The sequence below is a fragment of the Panulirus ornatus genome, chromosome 17, assembly GCF_036320965.1.
Source record: "Panulirus ornatus isolate Po-2019 chromosome 17, ASM3632096v1, whole genome shotgun sequence".
NCBI classification, from domain to species: Eukaryota; Metazoa; Arthropoda; class Malacostraca; order Decapoda; family Palinuridae; genus Panulirus; species Panulirus ornatus.
The window spans coordinates 44,730,375-44,751,642 of NC_092240.1; the positions used below are offsets into that span (position 1 = coordinate 44,730,375).

Here is a 21,268-nt window from a genome sequence, read left to right on the forward strand (position 1 = left end):
AAAGGCCACATCCATTCACACTTGTAGTCTCTAGCTGTCATGTGTAATGCACCAAAACTACAGCTCCCTTTCCACATCCAGGCCCTACAAAACTTTCCGTGGTTTACCCCAGAAACTTCATACGGCCTGGTTCAATCCATTAACAGCACATTGACCCCGGTATACCACATCGTTCCAATTCACTCCATTCCTTGCATGCTTTTCACCCTCCAGTATGTTCAGGCCCCGATCGATCAAAATCTTTTTCACTCCAAAGTTCCACCTCCAACTTGGTCTCCCACTTCTCATTCCCTCCAACTCTAACACATATATACTCTTTGTCAATCTTTCCTCACTCATCCTCTACATGTGACCAAACCATTTCAATACACCGTCTTCTGCTCTCTCAACCACACTCTCTTTATCACCATACATCTCTCTCGCCCTTTCATTATGTACTCGATCAAACCACCTCACTCCACATATTGTCTTCAAACATTTCCAGCATATCCACCCTCCTCCGCACAACTCTATCTATAGTCCACGCCTCGCAAGGATATAACATTGTTGGAACCACTCTTACTTCAAACATATCCATTTCTGATCTCAGAGATAACGTCCTCGCCTTCCACACATTTTTCAACATCACCCACAACTTGCATTCCCTCCCCCACCCTATGACTCACTTCCGCTTCCACGGTTCCATCCGCTGCCAAATCCACTCCCAGATATCTAAAACACCAAACTTCCTCCAGTTTTTCTCCATTCAAACATACCTCCCAAATGACTTGTCCCTAAACCATACTGTGCCTAATAACCTTGCTCTTATTCACATTTACTCTCAGCTTCCTCCTTTCACACACTTTACCAAACTCAGTCACCAGCTTCTGCAGTTTCTCATCCAAATCAGCCACCAGCGCTGTATCATCAGTGAACAACAACTGACTCACTTCCCAAGCTCTCTCATCCACAACAGACTGCATACTTGCCCCTCTCTCAAAAACTCTTGCATTCACCTCCCTAACATCCCCATCCATAAACAGATTCGACAACCATGGACACATCATGCACCCCTGCCGCAAACCTACATTCACTGAGAACCAATCACTTTCCTCTCTTCCTACTTGTACCCATGCCTTACATCCTTGATAAAAACATTTCACCGATTCTAATAACTTGCCTCCCACACCATATATTCTTAATACCTTCCACAAAGCATCTCTATCAACTCTATCATATGCTTTCTCCAGATCCATAAATGCTACATACAAATCCATTTGCTTTTCTAAGTATTTCTCACATACATTCTTTAAAGCAAACACCTAATCCATATATCCTTTACCAATTCTGAAACCATACTGCCCTTCCCTAATCTAATTTTAGGCTCTGTACATACCTTCACCCTCTCAATCAATACCCTCCCATATAATTTACCAGGAATACTCAACAAACGTATACCTCTGTAATATGAGCACTCACCTTTTGTCCCCTTTGCCTTTGTACAATGGCAATAGGTAAGCATTCCGCTAATCCTCACGCACCTCACAATGAGGCATATATACATTAAATAACCTTACCAACCAGTCAACAACACAGTCACCCTTTTTTAATAAATTCCACTGTAATACCAACCAAACCCGTTGCCTTGCTGGCTTTCATCTTCCGCAAACCTTTTACTACCTCTTCTCTGTTTACCAAATCATTCTCACTAACCCTCTCACTTTGCACACAACCTTGACCAAAATGCCCTATATCTGCAACTCTATCATTAAACACATTCAACAAACCTTCAAAATACTCACTCCATCTCCCTCTCACATCACCACTACTTGTTATCACCTCCCCATTAGCCCCCCTTGACTGATGTTCCCATTTGCTCCCTTGTCTTACGCACTTTATTTACCTCCTTCCAAAACATCTTTTTATTCTCCCTAAAATCTACTGATACTCTCTCACCCCAACTCTCATTTGCCCTCTTTTTCACCTTTTGCACCTTTCTCTTTACTACTTGCCTCTTTCATTTATACACCTACATGTAATTTCCATTATTTCCCTGCAAAAATCGTCCAAATGCCTCTCTCTTCTCTTTTTTTTTTTTTTATATTCTTACTTCTTCATCCAACCACTCACTACCCTTTCTAATCTGCCCACCTCCCACTCTTCTCATGCCACAAGAATATTTTGCGCAAGCCAACACTGCTTTCCTAAATACATCCCATTCCTCCCGCAATCTCCTTACGTCCTTTCTTCTCACCTTTTTCCATTCTGTACTCAGTCTCTCCTGGTACTTCCTCACACAAGTTTTCTTCCCAAGCTCACTTACTCTCATCATTCTCTTCATCCCAACATTCTCTCTTCTTTTCTGAAAACCTCTACAAATAATCACCTTCGCCTCCACAAGATAATGATCAGACATCCCTCTAGTTGCACCTCTCAGCATATTAACATCCAAAAGTCTCTCTTTTGCACACCTATCAATTAATAAATAATCCAATAATGCTCTCTGGCCATCTCTTCTACTTACAAACGTATACTTATGCATATCTCTCTTCTTAAACCAGGTATTCCCAATCACCAGTCCTTTTTCAGCACACAAATCTACAAGCTCTTCACCATTTCCATTTACAACACCGAACACCCTACGTACACCAATTATTCCTTTGACTGTCACATTACTCACCTTTGCATTCAAATCATCCATCACTATAACCTGGTCTTGAGCATCGAAATTACTAACACACTCACTAAGCTGCTCCAAAAACATTTGCCTCTCATGATCTTTCTTCTCATGCCCAGGTGCATATGCACCAATAATCACCCATCTCCCTCTATCCACTTTTAGTTTTATCCATATCAATCTAGAGTTTACCTTCTTACATTCTATCACATACTCCCACCACTCCTGTTTCAGGGGTACTGCTACTCCTTCCCTTGTTCTTCTCCTCTCACCAACCCCTGACTTTACTCCCAGGACATTTCCAAACCACTCCTCTCCTTTACCCTTGAGCTTCGTTTCACTCACAGCCAGAACATCCAGGTTCCTTTCCTAAAACATACTACCTATCTCTCTTTTTTTCTCATCTTGGTTACATCCACACACATTTAAACACCCCAATCTGAGCCTTCAAGAAGGATGAGCACTCAACGTGTGACTCCTTCTTCTGTTTCCCACGTTTTCCCTGTGTCGTACAACACGAATAAAAGAGGAGGGAGCAGGGGGGAGGGGAATCCTTCGCTCTCGCTTTTATTTCTAAGTTTCCAAAAGGGGAGCAGAGAAAGGACCCAGGTGAGGGTATTCCCTGAAAGGCTCCGTCCTCTGTTCTTAGCGCGACCTTGCTAATGCAGGATATGGCAAATAGTGTATATGTATATTATACTTATCTTATTCATTTTGCTTTGTCGCTGTCTCCCGCATTAGCAAGGATGCATAAGGAAACAGATGAAAGAATGGCCCAACCCATCCATATACACATGTATATACATACATGTCCACACACGCAAATATACATACCTATACATCTCAACGTATACATATATATATATATATACACACACAGATATATACATATATGCACATGTACATAATTCATACTGTCTGCCTTTATTCCTTCCCATCGCCACCTAGCCACACATGAAATAACACCCTTCCCCCTCATGTGTGCGAGGTAGCGCTAGGAAAAGACAACAAAGGCAACATTCGTTCACACTCAGTCTCTAGCTGTCATGTAATAAAGCACTGAAACCACAGCTCCCTTTCCACATCCAGGCCCCACACAACTTTCCATGGTTTACCCCAGATGCATCACATGCCCTGGTTCAATCCATTGACAGCACGTGGACCCCGGTATACCACATCGTTCCAATTAACTCTATTCCTTGCACGCCTTTCACCCTCCTGCATGTTCAGGTCCTGATCACTCAAAATCTTTTTCACTCCATCTTTCCACCTCCAATTTGGTCTCCCACTTCTCCTCGTTCCCTCCACCTCAAACACATATATCCTCTTGGTCAATCTTTCCACACTCATTCTCTCCATGTCACCAAACCATTTCAAAACACCCTCTTCTGCTCTCTGAACCACACCCTTTTTATTACCACACATCTCTCTTACCCTTACATTACTTACTCGATCAAACCATCTCACACCACATATTGTCCTCAAACATCTCATTTCCAGCACATCCACCCTCATGCACACAACTCTATCCATAGCCCACGCCTCGCAACCATACAACATTGTTGGAACCACTATTCCTTCAAACATACCCATTTTTGCTTTCCAAGATAATGTTCTCGACTTCCACACGTTCCTCAAGGCTCCCAGAATTTTTGCCCCCTCCCCACCCTATGATTCACTTCCGTTTCCATGGTTCCATCCGCTGCCAGATCCACTCCCAGATATCTAAAACACTTCACTTCCTGCAGTTTTTCTCCATTCAAACTTACCTCCCAATTGACTTGACCCTCAACCCTACTGTACCTAATAACCTTGCTCTTATTCACATTTACTCTCAACTTTCTTCTTTCACACACTTTACCAAACTCAGTCACCAGCTTCTGCAGTTTCTCACATGAATCACCCTCCAGGGCTGTATCATCAGCGAACAACAACTGACTCACTTCACAAGCTCTCTCAACCACAATAGACTGCATACTTGCCCCTCTTTCCAAAACTCTTGCATTCACCTCCCTAACAATCCCATCCATAAACACATTAAAAAACCATGGAGACATCACACACCCCTGCCACAAACCTACATTCACTAAGAACCAGTCACTTTCCTCTCTTCCTACATGTACACATGCCTTACATCCTCGATAAAAACTTTTCACTGCTTCTAACAACTTTCCTCCCACACCATATATTCTTAATACCTTCCACAGAGCATCTCTATCAACTGTATCATATGCCTTCTCCAGATCCATAAATGCTACATACAAATCCATTTGCTTTTCAAAGTATTTCTCACATACATTCTTCAAAGCAAACACCTGATCCACACATCCTCTACCACTTCTGAAACCACACTGCTCTTCCCCAGTCTGATGCTCTGTACATGCCTTCACCCTCTCAATCAATATCCTCCCATATAATTTACCAGGAATACTCAACAAAAATATACCTCTGTAATTTGAGCACTTACCTTTGTCCCCTTTGACTTTGTACAATGGCACTATGCAAGCATTCTGCCAATCCTCAGGCACCTCACCATAAGTCATACATACATTAAATACCCTTACCAACCAGTCAACAACATAGTCACCCCATGTTTTAATAAACTCCACTGCAATGCAATCCAAACCTGCTGCCTTGCCAGCTTTCATCTTCCGCAAAGCTTTTACTACCTCTTCTCTCTTTACCAAATCATCCTCCCTAACCCTCTCACTTTGCACACCACCTCGACCAAAACACCCTATATCTGCCACTCTATCAAACACATTCAACAAACCTTCAAAATACTCTATCCATCTCCTTCTCACATCACCACTACTTGTTATCACCTCCCCATTAGCCCCCTTCACAGAAGTTCCCATTTGTTCCCTTGTCTTACGCACTTTATTTACCCCCTTCCAAGACATTCTCCCTAAAATTTAATTTTATTTTACCTAAAATTTAACTCTCACCCCAACTATCATTTCCCCTCTTTTTCACCTATCGCACCTTTCTCTTGACCTCCTGCCTCTCATTTCCATTTTTTCCCTGCAAAAATTGTCCAAATGCCTCTCTCTTCTCCTTCACTAATAATCTTACTTCTTCATCCCACCACTCACTACCCTTTCTAATCTGCCCACCTCCCACACGTCTTATGCCACAAGCATCTTTTGTGCAAGCCATCACTGTTTCCCTAAATACATCCCATTCCTCACTCTTTCCCCTTACCTCCTTTGTTCTCACCTATTTCCATTCTGTACTCAGTCTCTCCTGGTACTTCCTCACACAAGTCTCCTTCCCAAGCTCACTCACTCTCACCACTCTCTTCACCCAAACATTCCCTCTTCTTTTCTGAAAACCTCTACAAATCTTCACCTTCGCCTCCACAAGAAAATGATCAGACATCCCTCCAGTTGCACCTCTCAGCATATTAACATCCAAAAGTCTCTCTTTCACACGCCTATCAATTAACACGTAATCCAATAACGCTCTCTGGCCATCTCTCCTACTTACATACATATACTTATGTATATCTCTCTTTTTAAACCAGGTATTCCCAATCACCAGTCCTTTTTCAGCACATAAATCTACAAGCTCTTCACCATTTCCATTTGCAACACTGAACACCCCATGTATACCAATTATTCCCTCAACTGCCACATTACTCACCTTTCCATTCAAATCACCCATCACTATAACACTCATTCAGCTGCTCATAAAACACTTGCCTCTCATGATCTTTCTTCTCATGCCCAGGTGCATATGCACCAATAATCACCCATCTCTCTCCATCAACTTTCAGTTTTAGCTATATCAATCAAGAGTTTACTTTCTTACATTCTACCACATACTCCCACCACTCCTGTTTCGGGAGTAGTGCTACTCCTTCCCTTGCTCGTCCTCTCACTAACCCCTGACTTTAATCCCATTACATTCCCAAACCACTCTTTCCCTTTACCCTTGAGCTTCATTTACATCAGAGCCAAAACATCCAGGTTCCTTACCTCAAACATACTACCTATCTCTCCTTTTTTCTCATCTTGGTTACATCCACACACATTTAGTCATCTCAATCTCAGCCTTCGAGGAGGTTGAACACTCCTCACGTGAATCCTTCTTCTGTTTCCCCTTTTAGAAAGTTAAAATACAAGGAGGGGAAGGTTTCTAGCCCCCAGCTCCAGTCCCCTTCAGTCGTCTTCTATGACACTTGAGGAATGCGTGGGAAGTATTCTTTCTCCAATATCCCCATGGATATATATATATTATTTTATTTATTCATCTATTTATTTTGCTTTGTCGCTGTCTCCCGCGTTTGCGAGGTAGCGCAAGGAAACAGATGAAAGAAATGGCCCAACCCACCCCAATACACATGTGTATACATACACGTCCACACACGCAAATATACATACCTATACATCTCAATGCACACATATATATACACACACAGACACATACATATATACCCATGCACACAATTCACACTGTCTGCCTTTATTCATTCCCATCGCCACCTCGCCACACATGGAATACCATCCCCCTCCCCCCTCATCTGTGCGAGGTAGCGCTAGGAAAAGACAACAAAGGCCCCATTCGTTCACACTCAGTCTCTAGCTGTCATGCAATAATGCCCGAAACCACAGCTCCCTTTCCACATCCAGACCCCACACTTTCCATGGTTTACCCCAGACGCTTCACATGCCCTGATTCAATCCACTGACAGCACGTCAACCCCGGTATACCACATCGATCCAATTCACTCTATTCCTTGCCCGCCTCTCACTCTCCTGCATGTTCAGGCCCCGATCACTGAAAATCTTTTTCACTCCATCTTTCGATCTCCAATTTGGTCTCCCACTTCTCCTAGTTCCCTCAACCTCTGACACATATATCCTCTTGGTCAATCTTTCCTCACTCATTCTCTCTATGTGACCAAACCATTTCAAAACACCCTCTTCTACTCTCTCAAACACACTCTTTTTGTTACCACACATCTCTCTTACCCTATTATTGCTTACTCGATCAAACCACCTTTCACCACATATTGTCCTCAAACATCTCATTTCCTGCACATCCACCCTCCTCCGCATAACTCTATCCATAGACCACACCTCACAACCATACAACATTGTTGGAACCACTATTCCTTCAAACATACGCATTTTTGATTTCCGAGACAATGTTCTCGACTTCCACACATTCTTCAAGGCTCCCCAAATTTTAGCACCCTCCTCCACCCTATAATTCACTTCCGCTTCCTTGGTTCCATCCGCTGCCAGATCCACTCCCAGATATCTAAAACACTTCACTTCCTCCAGATTTTCTCCATTCAAACTTACCTCCCAATTGACTTGACCCTCAACCCTACTGTACCTAAAACCTTGCTCTAATTCACATTTACTCTCAACTTTCTTCTTTCACATACTTTACCAAACTCCATCAACAGCTTCTGCAGTTTCTCACATGAATCTGCCATCAGCGCTGTATCATCAGCGAACAACAACTGACTCGCTTCCCAAGATCTCTCATCCACAACAGACTGTATACTTCCCCCTCTTTCAAAAAATCTTGCATTCACCTCGCTAACAGCCCCATCCATAAACAAATTAAACAACAATGGAGACATCACACACCCCTGCCTGCAAACCTGTATTTACTAAGAACCAATCACTTTCCTCTCCTCCTACACGTGCACATGCCTTACATCCTCGATAAAAACTTTTCACTGCTTCTAACAACTTGCTTCCCACATCATATATTCTTAATACCTTCCACAGAGCATCTCTATCAACTGTATCATATGCCTTCTCCAGATCCATAAATGCTATATACAAATCCATTTACTTTTCTAAGTATTTCTCAAATACATTCTTCAAAGGAAACACCTGATCCACACATCCTCTACCTCATACACTGCTCTTCCACAATCTGATGCTCTGTACATGCCTTCACCCTCTCAATCAATACCCCTCCCATATAATTTACCAGGAATACTCAATAAACTTATACCTCTGTAATTTGAGCACTCACTCTTATCCCCTTTGCCTTTGTACAATGGCACTATGCAAGCATTCCGCCAATCCTCAGGCACCTCACCATGAATCATTCATACATTAAATAACCTTACCAACCAGTCAACAATACAGTCACCCCCTTTTTTAATAAATTCCACTGCAATACCATCCAAACCCGCTGCTTTGCCGGCTTTCATCTTCCGCAATGCTTTTACTACCTCTTCTCTCTTTACCAAATCATTTTTCCTAACCCTCTCACTTTGCACACCACCTCGACAAGACACCCTATATCTGCCTCACTATCATCAAACACATTCAGCAAACCTTCAAAATACTCACTCCATCTCCTTCTCACATCACCACTACTTGTTATCACCTCCCCATTAGCCCCCTTCACTGAAGTTCCCATTTTTTCCCTTGTCTTATGCACTTTATTTACCTCCTTCCAAAACATCTTTTTATTCTCCCTAAAATTTCATGATACTCTCTTACCCCATCTCTCATTTGCCCTCTTTTTCACCTATTGCACCTTTCTCTTGACCACCTGCCTCTTTCTTTTATACATCTCCCACTCATTTACATTATTCCCCTGCAAAAATCGTCCAAATGCCTCTCTCATCTCTTTCACTACTAATCTTACTTCTTCATCCCACCACTCACTACCCTTTCTAATCTGCCCACCTCCCACACTTCTCATGCCACAAGCATCTTTTGCGCAAGTCATCACTGCTTCCCTAAATACATCCCATTCCTCCTCGACTCCCCTGACCTCTTTTGTTCTCACCTTTTTCCATTCTGTACTCAGTCTCTCCTGGTACTTCCTCACACAAGTCTCCTTCCCATGCTCACTTACTCTCACCATTCTCTTCACCCCAACATTCTCTCTTCTTTTCTGAAAACCTCTACAAATCTTCACCTTCGCCTCCACAAGATAATGATCAGACATCCCTCCAGTTTCACCTCTCAGCACATTAACATCCAAAAGCCTCTCTTTCACACGCCAATCAATTAACACATAATCCAATAACGCTCTCTGGCCATCTTTCCTACTTACATATGTATACTTATGTATATTTCTCTTTTTAAACTAGGTATTCACAGTCATCAGTCCTTTTTCATCACATAAACCTACAAGCTCTTCACCATTTCCATCTACAACACTGAACACCCCATGTTTACCAATTATTCCCTCAACTGCCACATTACTCACCTTTGCATTCAAATCACCCATCACTATAACCTGGTCTCATGCATAAAAACCACCAACACACTCATTCAGCTGCTCCCAAAACACTTGCCTCTCATGATCTTTCTTCTCTTGCCCAGGTGCATATGCATCAATAATCACCCATCTCTCTCCATCGACTTTCAGTTTTACCCATATCAATCTAGAGTTTACTTTCTTACACTCTATCACATACTCCCACCACTCCTGTTTCAAGACTCGTGCTACTCCTTCCCTTGCTCTTGTCCTCTCACTAACCCCTGACTTTACTCCTAAGACATTCCCAAACCACTCTTCCCCTTTACCCTTGAGCTTCGTTTTACTCAAGAGCCAAAACATCCAGATTCCTTTCCTCAAACATACTACCCATCTCTCCTTATATATTTTTTTTTTTTTTTTTTTATACTTTGTCGCTGTCTCCCGCGTTTGCGAGGTAGCGCAAGGAAACAGACGAAAGAAATGGCCCAACCCCCCCCCCCATACACATGTACATACACACGTCCACACACGCAAATATACATACCTACACATCTTTCCATGGTTTACCCCGGACGCTTCACATGCCTTGATTCAATCCACTGACAGCACGTCAACCCCTGTATACCACATCACTCCAATTCGCTCTATTTCTTGCCCTCCTTTCACCCTCCTGCATGTTCAGGCCCCGATCACACAAAATCCTTTTCACTCCATCTTTCCACCTCCAATTTGGTCTCCCTCTTCTCCTCGTTCCCTCCACCTCCGACACATATATCCTCTTGGTCAATCTTTCCTCACTCATTCTCTCCATGTGCCCAAACCATTTCAAAACACCCTCTTCTGCTCTCTCAACCACGCTCTTTTTATTTCCACACATCTCTCTAACCCTTACGTTACTTACTCGATCAAACCACCTCACACCACACACTGTCCTCAAACATCTCATTTCCAGCACATCCATCCTCCTGCGCACAACTCTATCCATAGCCCACGCCTCGCAACCATACAACATTGTTGGAACCACTATTCCTTCAAACATACCCATTTTTGCTTTCCGGGATAATATTCTCGACTTCCACACATTTTCAAGGCTCCCAGAATTTTCGCCCCCTCCCCCACCCTATGATCCACTTCCGCTTCCATGGTTCCATCCGCTGACAGATCCACTCCCAGATATCTAAAACACTTCACTTCCTCCAGTTTTTCTCCATTCAAACTCACCTCCCAATTGACTTGACCCTCAACCCTACTGTACCTAATAACCTTGCTCTTATTCACATTTACTCTTAACTTTCTTCTTCCACACACTTTACCAAACTCCGTCACCAGCTTCTGCAGTTTCTCACATGAATCCGCCACCAGCGCTGTATCATCAGCGAACAACAACTGACTCACTTCCCAAGCTCTCTCATCCCCAACAGACTTCATACTTGCCCCTCTTTCCAAAACTCTTGCATTTACCTCCCTAACAACCCCATCCATAAACAAATTAAACAACCATGGAGACATCACACACCCCTGCCGCAAACCTACATTCACTGAGAACCAATCACTTTCCTCTCTTCCTACACGTACACATGCCTTACATCCTCGATAAAAACTTTTCACTGCTTCTAACAACTTGCCTCCCACACCATATATTCTTAATACCTTCCACAGAGCATCTCTATCAACTGTATCATATGCCTTCTCCAGATCCATAAATGCTACATACAAATCCATTTGCTTTTCTAAGTATTTCTCACATACATTCTTCAAAGCAAACACCTGATCCACACATCCTCTACCACTTCTGAAACCACACTGCTCTTCCCCAATCTGATGCTCTGTACATGCCTTCACCCTCTCAATCAGTACCCTCCCATATAATTTACCAGGAATACTCAACAAACTTATACCTCTGTAATTTGAGCACTCACTCTTATCCCCTTTGCCTTTGTACAATGGCACTATGCACGCATTCCGCCAATCCTCAGGCACCTCACCATGAGTCATACATACATTAAATAACTTTACCAACCAGTCAACAATACAGTCACCCCTTTTTTTATAGATTCCACTGCAATACCATCCAAACCTGCTGCCTTCCCGGCTTTCATCTTTCGCAAAGCTTTTACTACCTCTTCTCTGTTTACCAAATCATTTTCCCTAACCCTCTCACTTTGCACACCACCTCGACCAAAACACCCTATATCTGCCACTCTATCATCAAACACATTCAACAAACCTTCAAAATACTCACTCCATCTCCTTCTCACATCACCACTACTTGTTATCACCTCCCCATTAGCATCCTTCACTGAAGTTCCCATTTGCTCCCTTGTCTTACGCACTTTAATTACCTCCTTCCAGAACATCTTTTTATTCTCCCTAAAATTTAATGATACTCTCTCACCCCAACTCTCATTTGCCCTCTTTTTCACCTCTTGCACCTTTTTCTTGACCTCCTGTCTCTTTCTTTTATACATCTCCCACTCTATTGCATTTTTTCCCTGCAAAAATCGTCTAAATGCCTCTCTCATCTCTTTCACTAATAATCTTACTTCATCCCACCACTCACTACCCTTTCTAATCAACCCACCTCCCATGCTTCTCATGCCACAAGCATCTTTTGTGCAATCCATCACTGATTCCCTAAATACATCCCATTCTTCCCCCACTCCCCTTACTTTCATTGTTCTCACCTTTTTCCATTCTGTACTTAGCCTCTCCCGGTACTTCCTCACACAAGTCTCCTTCCCAAGCTCACTTACTCTCACCACCCTCTTCACCCCAACATTCACTCTTCTTTTCTGAAAACCCATACAAATCTTCACCTTAGCCTCCACAAGATAATGATCAGACATCCCTCCAGTTGCACCTCTCAGCACAATAACATCCAAAACTCTCTCTTTCGCGTGCCTGTCAATTAACACATAATCCAATAACGCTCTCTGGCCATCTCTCCTACTTATATACATATACTTATGTATATCTCGCTTTTTAAACCAGGTATTCCCAATCACCAGTCCTTTTTCAGCACATAAATCTACAAGCTCTTCACCATTTCCATTTAAAACACTGAACACCCCATGTATACCAATTATTCCCTCAACTGCCACATTACTTACTTTTGCATTCAAATCACAAATCACTATAACCCGGTCTTGTGCATCAAAACCACTAACACACTCATTCAGCTGCTCCCAAAACACTTGCCTCTCATGATCTTTCTTCTCATGCCCAGGTGCATATGCACCAATAATCACCCATCTCTTTCCATCAACTTTCAGTTTTACCCATATTAATCGAGAATTTACTTTCTTACATTCTATCACATACTCCCACAACTCCTGTTTCAGGAGTACTGCTACTCCTTCCCCTGCTCTTGTCCTCTCACTAACCCCTGACTTTACTCCCACGACATTCCCAAACCACTCTTCCCCTTTACCCTTGAGCTTTGTTTCACTCAGAGCCAACACATCCAGGTTCCTTTCCTCAAACATACTACCTATCTCTCCTTTTTTCACATCTTTGTTACATCCACACACATTTAGACACCCCAATCTGAGTCTACGAGGAGGATGAGCACTCCCCGTGTGACTCCTTCTGTTTCCCATTTTTAGAAAGTTAAAATACAAGGAGGGGAGGATTTCTGGCCCCCCGCTCCCGTCCCCTCTAGTCGCCTTCCACGACACATGAGGAATGCGTGGGAAGTATTCTTTCACCCCTATCCCCTGGGATAATATATATATATATATATATATATATATATATATATATATATATTTTTTTTTTTTTTTTTTTTCATACTATTTGCCATTTCCCGCGTTAGCGAGGTAGCGTTAAGAACAGAGAACTGGGTCTTAGAGGGAATATCCTCACCTGACCCCCTTCTCTGTTCCTTCTTTTGGAAAATTAAAAAAAAACAAGAGAGGGGAGGATTTCCAGCCACCCGCTCCCTCCCCTTTTAGTCGCCTTCTACGACACGCAGGGAATACATGGGAAGTATTCTTTCTCCCCTATCCCCAGGAATATATATATATATATTTTTTTTTTGCTTTGTTGTTGTCTCCCGCGTTTGCGAGGTAGCGCAAGGAAACATACGAAAGAAATGGCCCAACCCATCCCCATACACATGTATATAACTAAGTCCACACACGCAAATATACATCCCTACACAGCTTTCCATGGTTTACCCCAGACGCTTCACATGCCCTGTTTCAATCCACTGACAGCACGTCAACCCCAGTATACCAAATCGATCCAATTCACTCTATTCCTTGCCCTCCTTTCACCCTCCTGCATGTTCAGGCCCCGATCACACAAAATCTTTTTCACTCCATCTTTCCACCTCCAATTTGGTCTCCCACTTCTCCTCGTTCCCTCCACCTTCGACACATATATCCTCTTGGTCAATCTTTCCTCACTCATTCTCTCCATGTGCCCAAACCACTTCAAAACACCCTCTTCTGCTCTCTCAACCACGCTCTTTTTAATTCCACACATCTCTCTTACCCTTACGTTACTTACTCGATCAAACCACCTCACACCACACATTGTCCTCAAACATCTCATTTCCAGCACATCCATCCTCCTGCGCACAACTCTATCCATAGCCCACGCCTCGCAACCATACAACATTGTTGGAACCATTATTCCTTCAAACATACCCATTTTTGCTTTCCGAGATAATGTTCTCGACTTCCACACATTCTTCAACGCTCCCAGAATTTTCGCCCCCTCCCCCACCCTATGATCCACTTCCGCTTCCATGGTTCCATCCGCTGCCAGATCCACTCCCAGATATCTAAAACACTTCACTTCCTCCAGTTTTTCTCCATTCAAACTCACCTCCCAATTGACTTGACCCTCAACCCTACTGTACCTAATAACCTTGCTCTTATTCACATTTACTCTTAACTTTCTTCTTTCACACACTTTACCAAACTCACTCTCCAGCTTCTGCAGTTTCTCACATGAATCAGCCACCAGCGCTGTATCATCAGCGAACAACAACTGACTCACTTCCCAAGCTCTCTCATCCCCAACAAACTTCATACTTGCCCCTCTTTCCAAAACTCTTGCATTCACCTCCCTAACAACCCTATCCATAAACAAATTAAACAACCATGGAGACATCACACACCCCTGCCGCAAACCTACATTCACTGAGAACCAATCATTTTCCTCTCTTCCTACACGTACACATGCCTTACATCCTCGATATATATATATATATATATATATATATATATATATATATATATATATATATATATATATATTTTCTTTCTTTTAAACTATTCACAATTTCCCGCGTTAGCGAGGTAGCATTAAGAACATAGGACTGGGCCTTTTTTGGAATATCCTCACCTGGCCCCCTCTGTTCCTTCTTTTGGAAAATTAGAAAAAAAAAAAAAGAGAGGGGAGGATTTCCAGCCCCCCGCTCGCTCCCCTTTTAGTCGCCTTCTACGACACGCAGGGAATACGTGGGAAGTATTCTTAATCCCCTATCCCCAGGGATAATATATATATATATATATATATATATATATATATATATATATATATATATATATATATATATATATATACATTTTTTTTTTTTTTCCATACTATTCGCCATTTCCCGCGATAGCGAGGTAGTGTTAAGAACAGACGACTGGGCCTTTGAGGGAATACCCTCACCTGGCCCCCTTCTCTGTTCCTTCTTTTGGAAAATTAAAATAAAAAAATGAGAGGGGAGGATTTCCGGCCCCCCACTCCCTTCCCTTTTAGTCGCCTTCTACGACACGCAGGGAATACGTGGGAAGTATACTTTCTCCCCTATCCCCAGGGGATATATATATATATATATATATATATATATATATATATATATATATATATATATATAAACACCCATACATCCATATATACATACATATACATATATCAACATATACACATATACATTGATATACACAGACATATATGTATATACACACGTTCATATTCATATTTGCTTGCCTTCATCCATTCCTGGCACTATCATTCCCCAAAGGAAACAGCACCACTATCCCCTGCTTCATAGCACCAGGAAGACAGAAAAAAAAAAGGGCCACATTTGTTCACACTCCATCTCTAGCTGTCATGTGTAATGCACCAAGACCAAAGCTCCCACAGACCTTTCCATGGTTTACCCCAGATGCTTCACATGCCTTGGTTCAGTTCACTGACAGCACACGAAACCCTGTACACCATATCATTCCCATTTACTCTATTCCTTGCATGCCTCTCACCCTCCTGTATGTTCAGGCTCCAATCACTCAAAATCTTTTTCACTCCATCCATCCATCTCCAATTTGGTCTCCCACTTCCCCTTGTTCCCTCCACTTCTGAGAAATATATCCTTTGTCAATCTTTTCTCACTCATTCTCTCCATATGTCCAAACCATTTCAACACATCCTCTTCTGCTCTTTCAACCACATCTTTTATTTCCACACATCTCTCTTACCCTTTCATTACTTACTCATCAAACCACCTCATCACATACTGTAAGCATACATTTTTATTTCCAACACATCCACCCTCCTCCTTACAACCCTATCTATAGCTCATGCCTCAACCATATAATATTGCTGGAACTACTATTCCTTCAAACATTCCCATTTTTGCTCTCCGAGATAACATTCTCTCCTTCCACACATTCTTCATTGTTCCCAGAACCTTCACCCCCTTCCCCATCCTATGACTCACTTCTGCTTCCAATTGCTGCTAAGTCCACTCCCAGATATCTAAAACACTTCACTTCCTCCAATTTTTCTCCATTCAAACATGCATCCCAAATAACTTGTCCCTCAACCTTATTGAGCTTAATAACCTTGCTCTTATTCACATTTAATCTCAACTTTCTCCTTTCACACACTTTTCTAAACTCAATCACCAACAACTTCAGTTTCTCACTTGAATTAGCCACCAAAGATGTATCATTGGTGAACAACAACTGACTCATTTCCCAGGCCCTCTCATCCCCAATAGACTGCATACTCACCCCTTTCTCCAAAAGTCTAGCATTTATCTCCCTAACCACCCCAGTCATAAACAAAATAAACAACCATGAGGACATCACACACCCCTGCCACAGACCAACCTTCACTGGGAACTAATCACTTTCCTCTCTTCCTACTCACACAAGCCTTATATCCTAGGTAAAAACTTTTCACTGCTAAGAGCTACACCCAACACTGTATACTCTTAAAACCTTCAACAAAGCACCTCTATCATATGCATTCTCCAGATCCATAAATGCTACATACAAATCCATCTGTTTTTCTAGGCATTTCTCACACATTCTTCAGAGCAAACACCTGATCCACACATCCTCTAACACTTCTGGAACCACACTGCTCTTCCCCAATCTGATGTTCTGTACATGCCTTTACCCTCTCCATCAATACCCTCCCATATAATTCCCTCGGAATACTCAACAAACTTATACCTCTGTAATTTGAACACTCACCTTTTTCCCCTTTGTCTTTATACAATAGCACTATGCATGCATTCTGCAAATCCTCAGACACTTCACTATGATCCATACATACACTGAATATATTCAGATTTATTTATAATTACACCAGATCCCCTTTCTGTAAGGGTGCTGGTGTTATTCCAGGACCTCTTTTTCTGGAGTTCTTCCAACTTCAAGGATGCACTACACTCAGTAGCAAGGAAATGATAGACTCCTTTGAAGCAAGAAGTTCTTTAATGAGACTACATGTTTTCATCAATGAATAATGATAGTGTTACCAAAGGTGGCTTTTCCCTTGCATAATATATCGACATATATCCTAAAACACTGACCAAATCAAACATACAGTACACCAGTCTCTTAGTAAACTAACTAATAAATATGGAAAAAGGTAAAGGCTACTAATCTGTGGATTTGAAAAAGCAACTTTGCAAGGAGATATCAGTCCTTGTTCTATGAGAATGCTCAGCTGCTGATCAGTTGAGTGTGAGTGGGTCAATGACATCATGTCTATGTCAGTCTCTGACATGCCAAAGGCAAACCCAAAACATGCAAGCTACTTTACAAAGGGTGGGCAAGGCCAACATTTCCTTGCTGCATATACTAAGGGTTGGAAGGTCCTAATCCTAATTTTCTTCAACATATCCTAAAGAATCTCTCATGCTCAAGGGACAGATCACAAGTGGAAAAAAATGATATCCTTGGAAAATGCAAACTTCTTGACTAAATGTATACCAATGGTATTCGAAATCATAATATTTACAATCCAAATACTGTCTGATATTATATATGATGGTAATGAACTTACTGTTATGTCCTCCAATTCACCCATATCTGCTGGAAAGTGTTCGATTCTCTCTCCACTCCTTCTTGAGTAAGAAATGCCGATCTTGATTTCTGCAATTCCATTATACATAAGACCTTACAGAGCAAAACTACAAACATAGAAACATACATCAAACACTGAACAAGCAACAAATTATCAGTAATGCTCTGTTTATGAAAATGAGCTTTGAAAAATTCTTAAAACTGGCAATACTCAGTGTGTGTGTGTGTGTGTGTGTGTGTGTGTGTGTGTGTGTGTGTTGGGAGGTGTGAGTGGGTGGGTACAAAACAAAGCAGTCATTAATGGTTGGTTCAGAATGGATAACTAATGCATGGGAAAAAATTATTTACTTATGGATACATTAATTTTACTGTTATCAAACTGCCTACAAGTGTTTACACTAAGAGTGAAAATCACCTTCAGCAAGGCTGTATCATTTTCAGAGGATGGAGAGTAGTAGTTTCATGAAGGATCCTCATTCTCCAAAGTAGTCCATTTCCCTGCTCCTGTGGGGAGTGTAAGCTTAGAGCTGCATTAGCTCCATAAAAGGGATTCTCGAACTGCCAAATAATATGTAAATATTCATTGGGGATGAAAACAGGAATGAAGTACCTAACTGAACAAAAATGTAAGTTTTGAAAAATGATCAATCATTTCTCTCCAGGGTGGTGTCTCACGATCCTTGAATCCTTATCTAACTATATCCATCTATATTCCTGATGTCCATTCCCTCCAGGAACTCCCATCAAGGGGTGGCCACAGCAAAAGAGCCTCCACTTATCCCTGTCATAACATGCCTCCCTTGCATACACCATTCCACATATCCTTCCTCTGTTTCTCTCCCTCCAGCATTCCTCCACCCTATTTGCCCATGTCACAGGTGGTCTTCCACTAACCAACCACCCCTTGTAAACTTCCACTCTTGCATATTTGCCACATGCCCAAACCCAAACCACTTCAAAGTATCATGTTTCACCCAATCTACCACTCCACATTTCACTCCCTCTGCATTCCTTGCCATACAACATCTCTCATACACCCTTTCATTTCTTTCTTCATTCAATCTAGTCACACCACATGCTCTTCTCAAATAACTCAATTCCACAGCCTGGACTCTTGGCCTCTTTACCTCATTCCACATTCATGTTTCGACCGCATGGATCAGGGTTGGGAGGAATATGCTGTCCCTTAATCCTCTCTTCACTTCCATACTTACACCTATACCTTTCATTATTCTATTAAGGGACCCATCAACTCTTCTACCCTGTATTGTTCTCTCCCTTCTCTCTCCTACCATATCACCACACTTACCCAAGACAGCTCCCAGATACCTGAATTCCCTCACTTCTTCCAGTATTCCCCCTACCCCCCTTATCCATAGCACAATTTAGTACACTTTCTTCTTTCACTCTACATGGTTTTACAATATCTATACTTTCATTCTGTTTCCTTTCAAACATCATTACTTTTACTTGTATTTACCTTCAATCTCCTATGCTTACACATCATAAACACAACCTTCCGCAACTCCTCTGCACTCTCTGCAAACAAAACAGTATCATCCACAAACAAGCTTGCCAATAGCCACCATATCTCACCATCACACTCCATCTCTGCACCCCTTTCCCCTGATTTGATTTCATCTCTCTTATCACTCCATCTATATACATATCAAAAAGCGATGGTAACATCACACAGCCCAGCCTCACACCTACATGTATCACAAAACTTTCACTCAGCTCTCCATCCACTCTTACACACACATTTGCTCCTTATAGAAAGCTTTTACATCACCCAACCGTTGTCACCATATACCATATATCCTTAACACATTCCACAAAGCATTCCACACAACTCTTGTAATATGCTTTCTTTTGATCTGTGAATGACCCATACAACTTTTTACCTTTCACTACATACTTTCCATCTTTATTATAAAGATATGATCCACACATCTCCTACCTTTCCTAAAACCACCTTGCTCTTCACTTACTCTGCATATGGAATACTTAACAGATTTTCTTTTTATACTTTGTCGCTGTCTCCCGCATTAGCAAGGTAGTGCAAGGAAACAAAAGAAAGGATGACCCAACCCTCCTACATACATATGTATATACATAAACGCCCACACACGCACATGTACGTACCTATATGTTTCAACATATACAGATATATATATATATATATATATATATATATATATATATATATATATATATATATATATTTTTTTTTTTTTTTTTTGCTTTGTCGCTGTCTCCCGCGTTTGCAAGGTAGCACAAGGAAACAGACGAAAGAAATGGCCCAACCCACCCCCATACACATGTATATACATACGTCCACACACGCAAATATACATACCTACACAGCTTTCCATGGTTTACCCCAGACGCTTCACATGCCCTGATTCAATCCACTGACAGCACGTCAACCCCGGTATACCACATCGATCCAATTCACTCTATTCCTTGCCCTCCTTTCACCCTCCTGCATGTTCAGGCCCCGATCACACAAAATCTTTTTCACTCCATCTTTCCACCTCCAATTTGGTCTCCCACTTCTCCTCGTTCCCTCCAACTCCGACACATATATCCTCTTGGTCAATCTTTCCTCACTCATTCTCTCCATGTGCCCAAACCATTTCAAAACACCCTCTTCTGCTCTCTCAACCACGCTCTTTTTATTTCCACTCATCTCTCTTACCCTTACGTTACTTACTCGATCAAACCACCTCACACCATACATTGTCCTCAAACATCTCATTTCCAGCACATCCATCCTCCTGCGCACAACTCTATCCATAGCCCACGCCTCGCAACCATACAACATTGTTGGAACCACTATTCCTTCAAACATACCCATTTTTGCTTTCCGAGATAATGTTCTCGACTTCCAAACATTCTTCAAGACTCACAGAATTTTCGCCCCCTCCCCCACCCTATGATCCACTTCCGCTTCCATGGTTCCATCTGCTGCCAGATCCACTCCCAGATATCTAAAACACTTTACTTCCTCCAGTTTTTCTCCATTCAAACTTACCTCCCAATTGACTTGACCCTCAACCCTACTGTACCTAATAACCTTGCTCTTATTCAAATTTAC

General features: G+C 42.0%; 1 protein-coding gene across 1 annotated transcript in view; it reads right to left on the minus strand.

The window, feature by feature from the left end:
• Window positions 1-21,268, minus strand: part of Adss (adenylosuccinate synthetase) — a 418,041-nt gene that overhangs the window by 125,909 nt on the left and 270,864 nt on the right. Inside the window, exon 8 of the mRNA XM_071672269.1 lies at window positions 18,149-18,237. Coding sequence (XP_071528370.1) covers window positions 18,149-18,237 — 89 coding nt within the window. The remainder of the gene's footprint in view (window positions 1-18,148; window positions 18,238-21,268) is intronic.